At 43.1% G+C, this 14,482-nt stretch overlaps 1 protein-coding gene across 7 annotated transcripts in view; it reads right to left on the reverse strand.

Moving 5' to 3' along the window:
• Positions 1-3,258: 3,258 nt before the first annotated feature.
• The window catches only part of clcn3 (chloride channel 3), a 156,133-nt gene continuing 144,909 nt past the window's right edge, over positions 3,259-14,482 (reverse strand). For 5 of the 7 annotated variants that reach the window (XM_080189475.1, XM_080189476.1, XM_080189477.1 and 2 more), the window contains 2 exons: positions 10,214-10,289; positions 3,259-6,118 (listed from right to left, as the gene is read on the reverse strand). In XM_080189475.1, the coding sequence (XP_080045601.1) occupies positions 5,960-6,118; positions 10,214-10,289 (235 nt within the window). In that variant the 3' untranslated portion in view covers positions 3,259-5,959. The remainder of the gene's footprint in view (positions 6,119-10,213; positions 10,290-14,482) is intronic. The other 2 variants (XM_080189478.1, XM_080189481.1) reach the window with 1 other exon arrangement.

Genomic DNA, 14,482 nt, shown 5'->3' on the forward strand with positions numbered 1-14,482 from the left:
AGGCATCCCGTCTCCACCACCCTCCCAGATAATGCCTTCCAGGCCCGTCACCACCCTCTGGGTAAAAAAAAAGTTTATCCTCAAATCCCCTCAAAATCTCACCCCCTCATATTTAACTTGTGTCTCTTCGTAACTGACCCTTCAACTAAGGGGAACAGCTGCTCCCTACCCACCCTGTCCATGTCCCTCATAATCTTTACAGAAACAGGGGAGTATACCACAACTGATAAAGTAGCAGCGTTCCGAAAGCTCCTGAGACCAAATAAACCTGTTGGACTTCTTACTGTGCCCACCCCAGTCCGACATCAGCATCTCCACATCAAGTATACCTCCAGAAGACGTGTGAACTCGCAGGTGCCTCATTAGGTTTTGTGACTGAGTGAATCTGATCCCACACACTCAAAGATGGCCACGTTCCCAAGATGATAAATAAATGCAGCACCAGGAAGGCATTACAAGAGTTGTGTGTTTATTAACACCCTATCACATTTTTAATCACTCCCTGCACAATGCATTATTGTAACTGTGTTTAAGAAATAGAAGCAGTTTTTCATTTTGAATCAGAACATAGAAATTTGGAAACTAGAAGCAGGAGCAGGCCATTCGGCCCTTCAAGCCTGCTCTGCCATTCATTTTGATCATGGCTGATCATCGAATTCAAAATCCTGATCCCCCTCTTTCTCCCATATCCCTCGATCCTTTAGCTCCAAGAGCTATATCTGATTTCTTGAAATCAGGCAACATTTTGAGCCCAACTACTTTCTGTAGTCATGAATTCCACACACACTCCACCCTCTGGGTGAAGAAATTTCACCTCCCCTCAGCTCTAAAAGGTTTACCCCTTATCCTCAATCTACGACCCCTAGTTCTGGACTTCCCCCATCATCAGGCACATTCATTCTGAATCTACGCTGCCTAACCCTGTTAGAATTTTATAAGTTTCTATGAGATCCCCTCTCACAAGAGCAAGAAACCACTGGCACAGCAAGCAAGTGCCTGAGAGCTGCTGTTTTTAGCTGAGTTTCTGTTTAGCGCCTCTCCTGAAGGCTTAGTGTTCTCCAATCTCTCTGCAAGCGGCCACTCTTCATATCTGCTGGCACACGCTTGACGTGGGCAGCATGTGGTTAGCACAGCTGCCCCGCAGCGCCAGCGACCAGGGTTCAACTCCTGGCTTGGGTCACTGTCTGTGTGGAGTTTGCACATTCTCCCTGTGTCTGCGTGGGTTTCCTCCCACAGTCCAAAGATGTGCGGGTTAGGCGGATTGGCCATGCTAAATTACCCCTTAGTGTCAGGGGGCTAGTTAGGGTAAATGCATGGGATTATGGGGATAGGGCCTGGGTGGGATTGTGGTTGGTGTGATGGGCCGAATGGCCTGCTTCTGCACACCAGGGATTGTATGTTATGGCCGGATGGGTCTCCTGGGCTGGACAACCCTGTGATTCTATAAATCTAATTAAACAGTGTCAACAAGTTAAAAGGCATCAGAGACAAACCTGATTCCACCCAAACAGCTGTGCTTTCCAGGACAGCAGGCAGTGAAAGGCAAAGCTGATTGTGATGTACCGATGGCCACCTAAGCCTCAATTGTCACTGGGTCAAAACTGTGAAACTCATAGAATCCATACAGTGCAGGGGACCATTCAGCCCACTGAGTCTGCACCTCACCACAATCCCACCCAGGCCATATCCCTGTAACCACATGTATTTACCCTGCTATTCACCCTGACATTATGGTGCAATTTAGCATGGCTAATCTACCTAACCCACTCATCTTTGGACTGTTGAAAGAAACCGGAGCACCCAGAGGAAACCAATGCAGACACAGGGAGAACATGTAGACTCCACACACACAGTGACCCTAGTCAGGAATTGAACCCGGGTCCCTGGCGCTGTGAGGCAGCAGTGCTAACCACTGTGCCATCTTAATAGCAACGTGGAAGTAAGAACACAGGCTGTGGTGGATCAGGAAGACCCACCATCATTTTCTCAAATGTAACTTGGAATGAGCAGCAAATGCTGGTTTTGCAACAATACCAACAACATGTATTTTCACAGCACCTTTCACAAAAAAGTGTCCCAAGGAGTTACGCAAAGTCATAAAATAGAACTTGACTCTGAACCTTAGAAGGATATACTAGGGTAGACGGCCAGAAGATTGAATATGAGTTAGAAAGATTAAGAAAGAGAATTCCAGAACTTAGGGCCCTGGCAACCAAAAATACAATTCTCAATCATGGGGCAATTGGAATTGTTGCTGCTCAAGGAACCAGAAGTAGAGGAGTTCAGTATCTTGGAGGGTTGTGGGAGTTTGCAGGGAGAGAGAGCGAGCGAGACCATGGAGTGATCTAAAAATAAGGGTGGGAATTTTAAAACTGAAGCATTGCTTGAATCGTTGTCAATGGGAGGTCAGAGCACGGGTGTGATGAGCGAACAGGTTTGATGTGATGAGCGAACAGGTTTGGTGTGAGTTAGGACAACAAAGATCTGGATGACCTCAGGTATCTGCAACGTAGAATATGGCAGGCTGGCCAAGAGTGGATTGGAGTATTCAAATTTAGGGATAACAAATGCATGCACGAGAGTCACATGGAGGAACAGAGTCTGATGTTATAGAGGTGTAAAATGGTGGCCTTAGCAATAGCGTGGATGTGCACATGAAATGTCATCTCAGAGTCAAATACAACACCAAGGTTACAAACAGACTGATTCCGCTTCATACGGTTGCCAAAGAGGAACAGAATCAGTGGTTAGGGATACGGTGGGGACGGTGGCACAGTGGTTAGCACTGCTGCCTCACAATGCCAGAAACCCCGATTCAATTCCCAGTCTGTGTGGAGTTTGCACATTCTCCCCATGTCTGCGTACGTTTCCTCCGCGTGTTCCGGTTTCCTCCCACAGTCCAAAAATATGCAGATTAGGTTGACTGGGTGTGCTAAATTGCCCCTTAGTGTCCCGGGATGTGTAGGTTAGAGGGATTGTTACTGGTGCAGACTCGATGGGCCGAATGGCCTCCTTCAGCACTGTAAGATTCTATGATTTTCTATGACCAAAGACAATGGCTTCAGCCTTCCCAATGCTTAGCTCAGATCTTGAGAATTAATTTAAAAACAATGAGAGATCATACAGGACTGGCAAAATGGAACTGAGGACCATCTGCCCTACATGATTTAGTTTTCTGATTGAATAATAAAGGAATAAATTCAACATTGCAAAATACCACAGGCTGTGGCAGTATCTGAATAAAACTCCCAACAAAGGTTAACATTTTGGACAGAGAATTTAATACAATATATTATACAATCAAACTTTCACAGTAACCATAATTAAGCTCACCGTAAGAACCTGAAATTCTAACACACCAAATATAAATAAAAAACATCCAGGATCAGTATTAAGTACAGTTCTAGGCAACATCACAGGTTAACAAAGACAAAGCATTCTTCATTAACCGAAAGCAAGGCAACAGATAAGCTAGATACGGGAGCCAACCTCACAGGCTCAGGCTTTAAAACCTTCCACTATATCTGGCAGGTGTGAGGATGGACAGCAAGTCTCATCAGCTACTGTAGACACTACAGTCTCCATGTAAAAGCAGAAAATGCCAGGGATACATGGTAGGCATTCTTTCCCCAGTTGATTGCAGAGGAAGAGAAACTTGCTACCACAAGGAGTATTTGAGGCAAACAGCATAAATGCATTAAAGGGAAATTAGATAAATGCACGGGGCAGAAAGGAATAGAAGGTTATGCCAAGAAGGTGGGAGGAATGTGGAGCACAGATGCTGGAACAGACTTGTTGGGCTGAATGTCTTGTTTCAGTTCTGAAAATTCCATATTTGACGTTTCCATATCCAAGTAGAAAGATAACCTATTATTCCCAATGGCAGGACTTTTGTCAAAGCTGGATTTGGTTGCGATCCGTACCCCAAAGGAGAAACTCCTTTTCATTAATCAGCTTGACTTCTCCTTTTACACCTGCTGACATTCTGTGTTTTGATTTGAGACTTCCGGCATTTGCAGAGTATTTATCACAATTCACAGTTATTGACAAACGTTGAGTTGAGAAATCAATCCACTGCTTTCTCAAAATGCTGCAATCTTAGTCTTTTGAAAACATCTTGCATAAGAGAGATGTTGAATTCTGTGCGGATGTCATCACTTGGGGGCTTTTTGAAATCCTTGTATGTCTTTGTTTTCCTATGCAGCTTACAATGATATCTGATTCTCTACATTTCTTTGCTAAATTAGTGGTCCAGGGTGTATGATGATTGCAAGGAAGCAATTAACTGATAACGCTTACTCATTTTGAAAGTAGCTCAGACTGAGGTTATATTTTTTCTTTCTTAAGCAAGCTTAGGGTCTGTTAAAAAATCTCACCGAGTTTGTCTCCTACCAGAAAGTGTGACAAAACATGGGATCAGCTAATCAAATCCTTCTAATTCCGTATATAGACAGTGTAGACTACCATTTTACTCAAACCTTTGGAGTTGTAGTGCAAACTTCAAGTCACTGAGAAAGTAACATCTGCTTTTCAAGGAAGTTTATATTTAGACTGATAGCTCCTAAAAAAACTACATAGGAGATGCCTTGTAAAATAAGTATTCTAAAATAAATAGATTTATTTATTTAAAAAGCTTATGCATAAATAATGCCAGTTTGAAGCCAATTTAGTTGAAAACAGATGATCCCAATAATTTGTAATCTTGCCTGTCCTTCCAACTTAGTGGTCATAATAATGTGAATTCAAAGTGCTAAAACTGAACTTTAAACACATTCAAGACGGCTTCAATAGCAGGACTCGACAATTGATATTAACAGTAAAAAAAAATTGCCTGAGGATGAAACACACTTTGCCACAATAACTTACTAAAAACCGGAGGAAATAAAAAACTGGTGAATGATTCCAGTCAGAAAAATTCCAATGAATTGCAAGTGAGCATTAAAACAGTGTTGACAGTCGCACTGAAACATTCGTAACCCTGATCTGGCACATACGCAATTATTTGTGCTGTATTGTATCCATGATGTTGATGCTCCCTCAAACATAACACAGAGCCAATTAGTAAATGATTACCATGCATCTTCTTTCATGAAAAGGTGTCGCAATCAAGCTGCATCTGAGCAACATCAAGTCATTCTTCATTAATTGACCCTCGGAACTTCCTTAAACAAAAGACTTATTTGAAAAATAAAACACAGGATGGACCTCCACAAACCGCTAACCTCAGACTTCAATTATTTCGTACACGTCTCGTCAAAACAGTGGAAAAGTGCTTTCTCTTAAACTTTTGATTTTGGTTTCATACCTTTGCATTTGGCGTGTGCCATGGACAATCCGCTCTCGGTGTGAAAATTGCTCCCAGCGCTTTTCTGGCCAGATTCACGCACTCATAATACGGGATCCCTTCTGACATGGGATACTGACTGTTTCACCGGTCAAGGTATTCACACAGAGCGAGATCTCTGGGCCTTACAGCTTTTCCCAGCGCGGAAGTGGTTAAGAGGTCCGGAAAATGAGCAGAGCTGAACGTAAAAGTGAACTCTCACAAGACCGGAGCTGCCGATCGTTCTGAAATAAATCGTATTCCCGATGGAAGATGCAACACCTCTGGAGGTGTATGTAGGAGATGGCTTGCTTCAGTGCAGTTCAGGAGACACCAATAAATCAATGAATGAGCAAAGTGGTCAAGTGTGGCCAAAATAATCATTTATATAACATTTTTTTTTCCACCACCATTATATCTTTATCCTTTTAGTAACACTTCTCAACAACTAAGAAATGTGGAAATATTTAGGCATAGATTTTTTTTTAAAAAAATGTAATGGACATCAGATTTAACACTGAAGTGGGGCCACTCCTGACAAACTCCTACTTCAAGCAGCTTTCGTTGAGCTGCAAAATGACGCTGCTGTTTTTGTTTTCCCTCCGCGACGCTGATGAGCTGAAATCTTTGGAGAAGTCAGATCGCTGTGCTCTTTAATAGGTGGACCTCTTCCTCACTTTCCTCGGGATCCTCCTCGATGGTGCTCAGTTGAACATGATTGACTCGGGATCTTGGTCTGCCATTTGAGCCATGTGACGGAGGATATCCTTTTTCGTTATGATGCCAAGGAGACGCCTGAAAAGGGGCAGGTGGAAAACAAGCAAAAAAAAACACTGATCAGTGAGAGGGACGGGCATGGTAGCGCGAGAAGCAACACTAAGGTACAGGACAGGGATAGGAAAGGAGAGGAGAAAAAGCAGGTGGAAAGTGACAGGGAGAAATGATGCTAATCCCATCGGCGAAGTTGACTCCAAACACGTGGCTCAGACGAAATGCCTGGAAATTTTACAACTTGAGAGAGAAACAATAGTTCAGATCTATTTTGTTAATTTCATCGGTTCGAATACGCATGGTGTGTGGTATTAGCAGCAAGATTTGGCAAGGAGGTGGGGGGTGGGGGGGGGGAAGAGGGGGGTGGGGACAGTTCCTACAAAATTATTACGGGGAAGAAAGCAGAATGGGGGGGGGTGGTGGGGAGAGAAAAAAACTGGGCCGTAACCCCTATCAATCTGGTTAGTAATCTAACAGCTGCAGGATGCATGAAACGTGAATTATGAATAAATTTAGCGTGAAGCACCTTTGGATATAGGGGTGAGGAAGGGGAGATACTGCACTGATTATTCCTACAACTAGTCGGATTAGGTTACGTTTGGCAGAAGCAAATCATAAGTGCCTAAACCTGGCGGGGGGTGGGGGGAGTCAATGCTTGATACGTACCAAATTCCAGTGCAAAACACCAAACAAACTGGTAGGTGCTGGCTATGAGCTGAACAGGCTCTTACACTGTAGGAGTCTCGACTGTCAGCTATAAAGCATAAAGCATAACGTGCATGCAACTACATTTGTAAAGTGACAAAGGCATGAGAGGCAAAATACTCAAAAAAAAAGTTTTAAATTTAACAGCAAAATCAGTTTAATCACAACTTATGAATACTAGCCAGAATTTTATAACTTGTTAAAAAAAAAGAGTTGTGCACAATTAATAAATAAATGCACAGATTTACAATAAAGGTTTTCTCTGGGTACTCTGTGCATACACTGCCATGTTGTGCTCTCATTACTTGCTCAGATTTTGACATTCTCTGCTTGTGTGGAGCATGAATGACAGAGTAGACTATCAGGGAATAAATAGCCTGCTTCTGAGCTGTAAATTATACAAAATAATGTGAAAGACAACCAAGACATGATGGTTTGCAGCTTAGGTTAATGATTTACGGTGGTGAGGGACCTTAGTTGAAGTGGGCATCATCAGCACCCAAAGATTAGGTCAGTTGTTAGTGCACTGCACCACTCATTGGTTAGCAGATGGGCTGGGCAGTGAACTGGGACAATATAGGCAGTTGAATATAGAAGAAAAAAAAGTCACGAGAGCAAAGTGAATCTACCTGCAGCTTTCCTACATTGGTGCTGGAACAGGCACCCACAACCTGGCCTTCTTAATCACACCTGGGAAATGCTGAACTCTTGCTATGGAGACAGACAGCTCCGAACTCTACTCTTGGTATCACGTGCATGTTGATTGCCAGTAATTACAGGGTGCCAGAAAATGCACACATCCAAAGATGGATTGCGACCAAATGACCTAGTCACAAACTCCGCTGAAGACAGGAAAACAGAGCCAGTCTGAAGGTTGTGAAGAGGAAAGTGGAGCAATTTTAACCTAATCTAACCTTCAGGCAACTAATGGATTGGGTGCAAAGTTGACTTTAACCTCCCGCCCAAGTTTACCCTTCAACAAAATCAATGGAGTGTGATAATAGTAAGAAGTCTCACAACACCAAATTAAAGTCCAACAGGTTTATTTGGAATCACGAGCTTTCGGAGCACAGCCCCTTCATCAGGCGACTCACCTGATGAAGGAGCAGCACTCCGAAAGCCCGTGATTCCAAATAAACCTGTTGGACTTTAATTTGGTGTTGTGAGACTTCTTGCTGTGCCCATACCAGTCCAATGCCTGCATCTCCACATCAGGTACAATGATATTGATGATATTGTACTGGGTGCAGAAATAGCCTTCCACCCAATCCTGTGGGTTCCCTACCTGGCAAGTTAGGTTAAAACTGACTGTATTATCCAACACGTGAAGGCACTAAAGATGTTCTTCCACTCAGAAGTCATTTGGAGAATTTCAGCATTGAGCTGTAGCTTCAAGGCAGCGTGCTCAGATGATCAGGCATCATGGCATCAGCACACTGACTTACTGGACTGCTTTGATGCATTTGCAAGGCGATAGGAATGTGGATATGTTATGTACGGGCAAGCAAAAGATCAGCTGGTCATCAGGCCAGCTCTGCATAATGATAGCTAGAGCATCATGACAAAATACTTTCAACCAGCTCTCTGCGAGTCTCATCCTTCCTTATTAGCCATGCCCCAAAAGTGACAAAAGAAGAAAAAGAGAGAAAATATTTGAGGCCAATAAAGGAAAGGATACTCTGGAAAATTGATCCCTGATTCAGAGAAAACTGTGCCTCCTTCTACCCATAACTCAACACAGACCGCCAGCCCTTCAAGAAAGCTAGTTCACCACCACCATTTCAAGGAGCTAACTAAGGATGTGCAATCAATGCTGACCTCTCCAGCAATGCAAGAATGAATTTAAAATAAGATTTACAATTGATTCTGAGACCTTCTACTTACAGCAAGGAGGAAGTAGTGTACCATTAAATTAACCTTGCCGTGTCAGGGCTCTGAAGAAAAAAGCATCTTTCAGTTGTCAATAAACCAGTGTTAAAATATACACACTTGTAAATCAAAATAGGTTGCACTGCAGAAAATTAAGAGCCATGGACACTTTCATCTAGTTATTTGCTTTCGTTTTGTTGCAGCACTGGTCAGACAAACGGTGCAATGAAAAATTAGTACGCACAGTCAAACTGGGGATGAGAAAAATATCAGCCATGACTGAATGACAAAGCAAACCCGACGGGCTGAGTGGCCGAATTCTGCTCCTATGTCTCATGGTCTTGTGGGTTCATTTAAAGCATGTGACAAGGAGAAAAAAAAACAGCAAACATTGTGTACCCCACAAACTTTCTCAGCTGGTAATAAAAAGTCACTGATAGTCGGGAGATTTAATCCACCAAAAGTTTTCATTTAAAAAGCACCTATAACACAACAAAACATTCCAAGGCGATCAACAAGAGTGAGAACAATAAAATCATTTTTGGACACCAAGGAGGAGATATCAGGACAGGCGACCGAAAGCTTTGTCAAAGAGGCAGATGTTGAGGAACATCTTAAAGAGAGAGAAAGAAAGGTGGAGAGATGGTGGAAGGAATTTTAGAACCCAGAGCAAAAGCAGTTTAAAGTATGGCCACCAATGGTAGCAATGTTAAAATAGAGGATACGCAAAGGAATTAGAGGAACACAAGAGATCTCGGGGGCTCGTAGGACTGGAGGTGGTTATAGAGATATGTAGGGGCGAGGCTGTGGATGGGCTTGAGCACCAGGCAGGGCGGGGCCGTTGGTTAAAATTGAATTGTTTGACCTGGAGTCAGTGTGGGTCAGCAGGAACAAGAAAAACAGGTAAATAAGAATCAAGGGCAGGTAAAGACATGACATCAGAGTTTTTTTATGAACATAAATTTTTGCAAGGTGGAAGACAGAAGGCCAGCCTCAGGAGATTGTCAAGTCTAGAAAGAAAGACATGGATGAGGGTTTCCAGCAGGTGGAACAGGATCGGGGTTGGACAACGTTACGCAGTAGGAAATGGGCAGCTTTAGAGACGTGGCAGATAGGTAGTTGGAAACTCGTCTTGGTGTCAAGCACAAAATCAGGGTTGAGGTTGGGTCCGGCTCAGCTTCAGTCAGTGGTCAGGGATGAAAGCAATGGTCAGGGAATTAAACTTAGTTCCAGGGACCAAAGACAATGGCCTTGTTCTTCTCACCATTTAGTTGGAGGAAGTTTCACCACATTCAATAATTTTATCAGGGAGCATATATAAAAAAAGTCAGACAAAGACTTCTTCACAGCAACACTCTTTCGACAAGACTATAGTTCCGGTTTTGTAGTCAACTATCATCTCAGCCACTCCCGTATACAAAAGAATTCTGAGTAAGTTGGACTTTCAATACTTTTCATATGACAGGTTTCATGCTTCCTCTCACTGCAGTTTTTTTAAACAAATAGTTTACTCCTCTAATTAGCAGATCTGCCATGACTAATCACCAATGGTTCGACGTGCTGTTTTAGTTGCTCGAGGTGTTCTAATATGTTCTTCTTTGTGATGATCCCCAAGACATTCCTGCAACAGACCATGTTATGCTAATGACTGCGTTTTGCAATAAAAAGAAGCAAATCATGTTTGTACAGCAGAAAATAGGCAGCAGAAAATAATTCAGAGTAAATTGCACAACACAAATGCAGCAAATGAAATGCATAAAAGCTAAAAAGAAAAATAATCGCCTCTGTGCAGTTTTAAACTTTTTGAATTAAGCGTAAAGCAACTCCCCCATCCCCCTCCCCTCATAGTCAATAGAAATTGATAGCTGTATCTTATTAATCATAATGGTTAAGGTGATTCGACTTATAGGATATGGTTCCACTACTGATGTTACATCAGTTGCAGTGTTGTAGTCTCCCCATCTCAACCTTGTAAGTGTCATTCCATCAATCTTTGGAATTATGCTGCAGTGTAACACCTAATGCACTAACTACCTCTCAGTTAATAATATGTGAATGCATCAAATGTCTGTAAGTTATTATCCACACGGTGCAATTTAAGGCATTATTTATCAAATCTCACTTCAGTGGTCACCATCTTTTCTGACTACATTAATGTGCTATGTTAAATGAGCTTTGTATACTGAATGGGAAACACAGACTATCCGAGGTGCAACTTCTTAAAAATAAGGGAGAGGGTGGTGTGGAGCTTCTCACCAAAAATGTTAATCTCAGTTGTGCATCAACATTGTTTTACTTAAGATTTATACAGACTTATTGACATTTGTTTTGGGAAGTCATTAATCATAATTCTCCCCCCATCCTAGTTGATAAACGATAGCAGTGTTAGCACTCTCGGACTGAACAGGGGACACAGGGTGACTAAAAAACTGGAGGAGTTAGAGCTGGCCATTCAGTTACACCAGCAGCATATGGAAATGAGAACCTGCATTGGTTAGTCAAAAGAAGTGAATTTATAGCATCGCGTTGAATGGTTCTCCCAAGAACAGCATGACACAAGTGCAAGCAGCACAGAGCCACAGACTGAAAGAACATAGGCGTACACGCACAACTCCCCAGACAATGCAAGATCACCGGTGGCAACAATACTGTTAGGGGAAGCAATCAGGCCCTGGAAAAATGACACTTCACCAGAAGCTGGGTGGTGGTGAGACAGTGGGGCAGGCGATCACAGGAGAGTGAGTCATTCTGGGCTGCCCCTCGCAGACCTCCTGACAGCTGTCCGCAGCTCCAGAAATCATGTAGCAGATTCTCGGCCACCCATCAACAGAGAAAGGCAACGATGGATGAAAAGCTGACAGACAACACCAAAATCAGAAAGCAAAAATCACCAAAGCAACGGTTGATCTTTTTTATTCACCAGATTAAAGCCCACTGCAACTGCTCCTGAAAGTATTATTAAAAGATGAGAAGAGTTATTGACAGGAAATAGTCACTCGGCTGAAATACTCTTGAAGAGATCAGTTTCAAGAGCATTTAAAATAAATGAAGAACCAATCTTTCATCACATACACTACTAGAACAATACCACATTGCCCATACGTCCAAAGTATTTAATTGGTTTAAAGTTTTTTTAAAATTCATTTACAGGACATGACATCGCTGGCTGGGCAGAACAGTAATTGCTTTTCCCTAATGGGGAGGGGATGGTCTAGTGGTATTATCGCCAGGCTATTAATCCAGGAATGTTAATGTTCTGGGTTCAAATCCCGCCACAGCAAATGGTGGAATCAGAATTCAATGAAAAGTATTTGGGCTTAAAAATCTAATTAAACCATTGTCAATTGCCAGGAAAACCCAGCTGGTTCACTAATGTCCTTTAGGGAAAGAAATCTGCCGTCCTTATCTGGAGTAGCCAACATGTGACTCCAGAGTCACAGCAATGCGGTTGACTCTCAACTGCCTTCGGGCAACTAGGGATGGGCAATAAATGCTGGCCAGCCAGTGACTCCCGTGTCCCACGAATGAGTAAAGAAATAGCACCAGTGGAGGTGCAAAAGCCAATTTCAGCAGTTTAGGACAAAACTGCCCTCACATATGCTACAGATTTTTTTGCATTATTTGAAAAAATGTGTTTCTCAAAGCAAATGATAGAAGTAGTGGAATGACATATACCCCTGTTGTCCTGTGCTCAACAGTTTGCAGCCCCAATTATACAGAATTCAAAACTCTCATCATCAAATCCCTCTGTAGATTTGCTCCATCCAATCTCCAGACCTGTGCCCCAAATCATGCATTCCCCTGTTTGGATTCTGCTTTGCTGTGCATCATCCAACCCCGCACTGTGAGTGATACATCTTTCCAACTCTGCCCTACACCCAAGAGTGCTATTCCCAATGCTGTATTCGTTCTCCATTTCAATAGTCTCTTTAAAATTTATCTGCAGGGTTCTGCTTTTAGCCATAATTCCTCAAGTTTAACCCTACTCTGATCCAAGAGCCAATTGCAACCACAATAAAGATTCTTTAACAGTGCCAGGGTTTGCTATTTACCATTTCTAAGGTAGATTTTTTTTGTGTACAAGATCATGAGGGTCATGGACGGAGTGGATCAGGGGTTGCTATTCCCCTCCGTTGAAGAGTCTGTCACGAGGGGACATAGGTTCAAGGTGAGGGGCAGGAGTTTAGGGGGAATGTGAGGAAAAGCTTTTTTACCCAGAGGATGGTGATGGTCTGGAATGCGCTGCCTGGGAGGATGGTGGAGGCGGGATGCCTTACATCCTTTAAAAAATATCTGGATGAGCACGTGGCACATCATAATATTCAGGGCTATGGGCGAAGTGCTGGTAAATGAGATTAGGTGAGAGATCAGGTACTTCTCACGTGTCAGTGCAAACATGATGGGCCAAAGGGCCTCTTCTGCAACATATGATTCTATATGATTCTCTGCGTTCACAACATACTATGAAGGTCATTCTCTGTTTCTTTTCAATCTCTCTCATTATAGATATAACTATACTGGTATGAATATGCATCCCAAGGAAGTGGTGGTGAGTTGCCTTCTTGAACTGCTGCAGTCAGTGGTATAGGTACACTCATAATGCTGTTAGGGAGGGAATTCCAGGATTTTAGCCCAGTGACTGTGAAGGAACAGTGATACAGTTTTAAGTCAGGATGATGTGTGGCTTGGAGGGGAACTTGAATGTGGTGGTGCTCCCATGCGTCTGCCGACCAGGCCTTCCAAATGGTAATGTTTGTGGATTTGGAAGGTGCTGTCTAAGGAGATTTGGTAGGTCCTTGTAGACACTGCTCCACCTATTCGGTAGTACGGTGGCACAGCAGTTAGCACTGCTGCCTCACAGAGATCTGGGTTTGATTCCCGATTTGGGTCACCGTCTGTGTGGAGCTTGCACATTCTTCTGTGTCTGTATGGGTTTCCTCCAGGTGCTCCGGTTTTCTTCCATAGTTCAAAAGACGTGCTGGTTGGATGCATTGACCCAAACAGGCGCCAGAGTGTGATGACTAGGGGAATTTCACAGAACTTCACTGCAGTGTTATTTAAGCCTTACATATGACTAATAAACAAACCTTTCTTTACTTTTACTTTACTGTGCATCAGTGATGGAGGGATTGGATGTTTGTAGATGGGTGTCAATCAAGCAGATTTGTTTGTTCTGGATGGTGTTGAGCTCATCGTGTGTTGCTGGAGCTGCACTCATTCAGGCAAGTGGAGAATATTCCATCACACTCCTGGCATGTGCCCTATAGTTGGTGGACAGGTTTGGGAGTCAGGAAAAGAGTTACACTCCACAGGATTCCTAGCCTTTAACCTATTCTTGTAGCCATAGCATTTACGTGGCAAATTCAGTTCAGTTTCTGGTCACATTCACCCTCAGGATGTTGATAGTGGGGGATTCAGTGATACGAATGCCATTGAATATCAAAGGGTGATGGTTAGATTCTCTCTTATTGGAGATGGTTATTGCCTGGCACTTGTGTAGTGTGAATATTACTTGCCATTTGTCAACCTAAGCCTGGATATTGTCCAACTCCTGCTCCATTTGGACAGGAACTGCGTCAGTATCTGAGGAGTCGCGAATGATGCTGAACATTGTGCACTCATCAGCAAACATCCCCACTTCTGAGCTTAAGATGGAAGAAAAGTTATTGATGAAGCAGCTAGCTGGGCCTAGGACATTCACCTGAGGAACTCCTGCAGTGATGTCCTGGAACTGAGATGACCGACCTCCAAAAATCACAACCAACTTCCTTCATGCTAGGTGTAACTCCAATCAGCAGAGAGTTTTTCCCGATT

The sequence above is a fragment of the Carcharhinus amblyrhynchos genome, chromosome 5 (genome assembly GCF_965287045.1).
Source record: "Carcharhinus amblyrhynchos chromosome 5, sCarAmb.v2.hapA, whole genome shotgun sequence".
Lineage (NCBI taxonomy): Eukaryota > Metazoa > Chordata > Chondrichthyes > Carcharhiniformes > Carcharhinidae > Carcharhinus > Carcharhinus amblyrhynchos.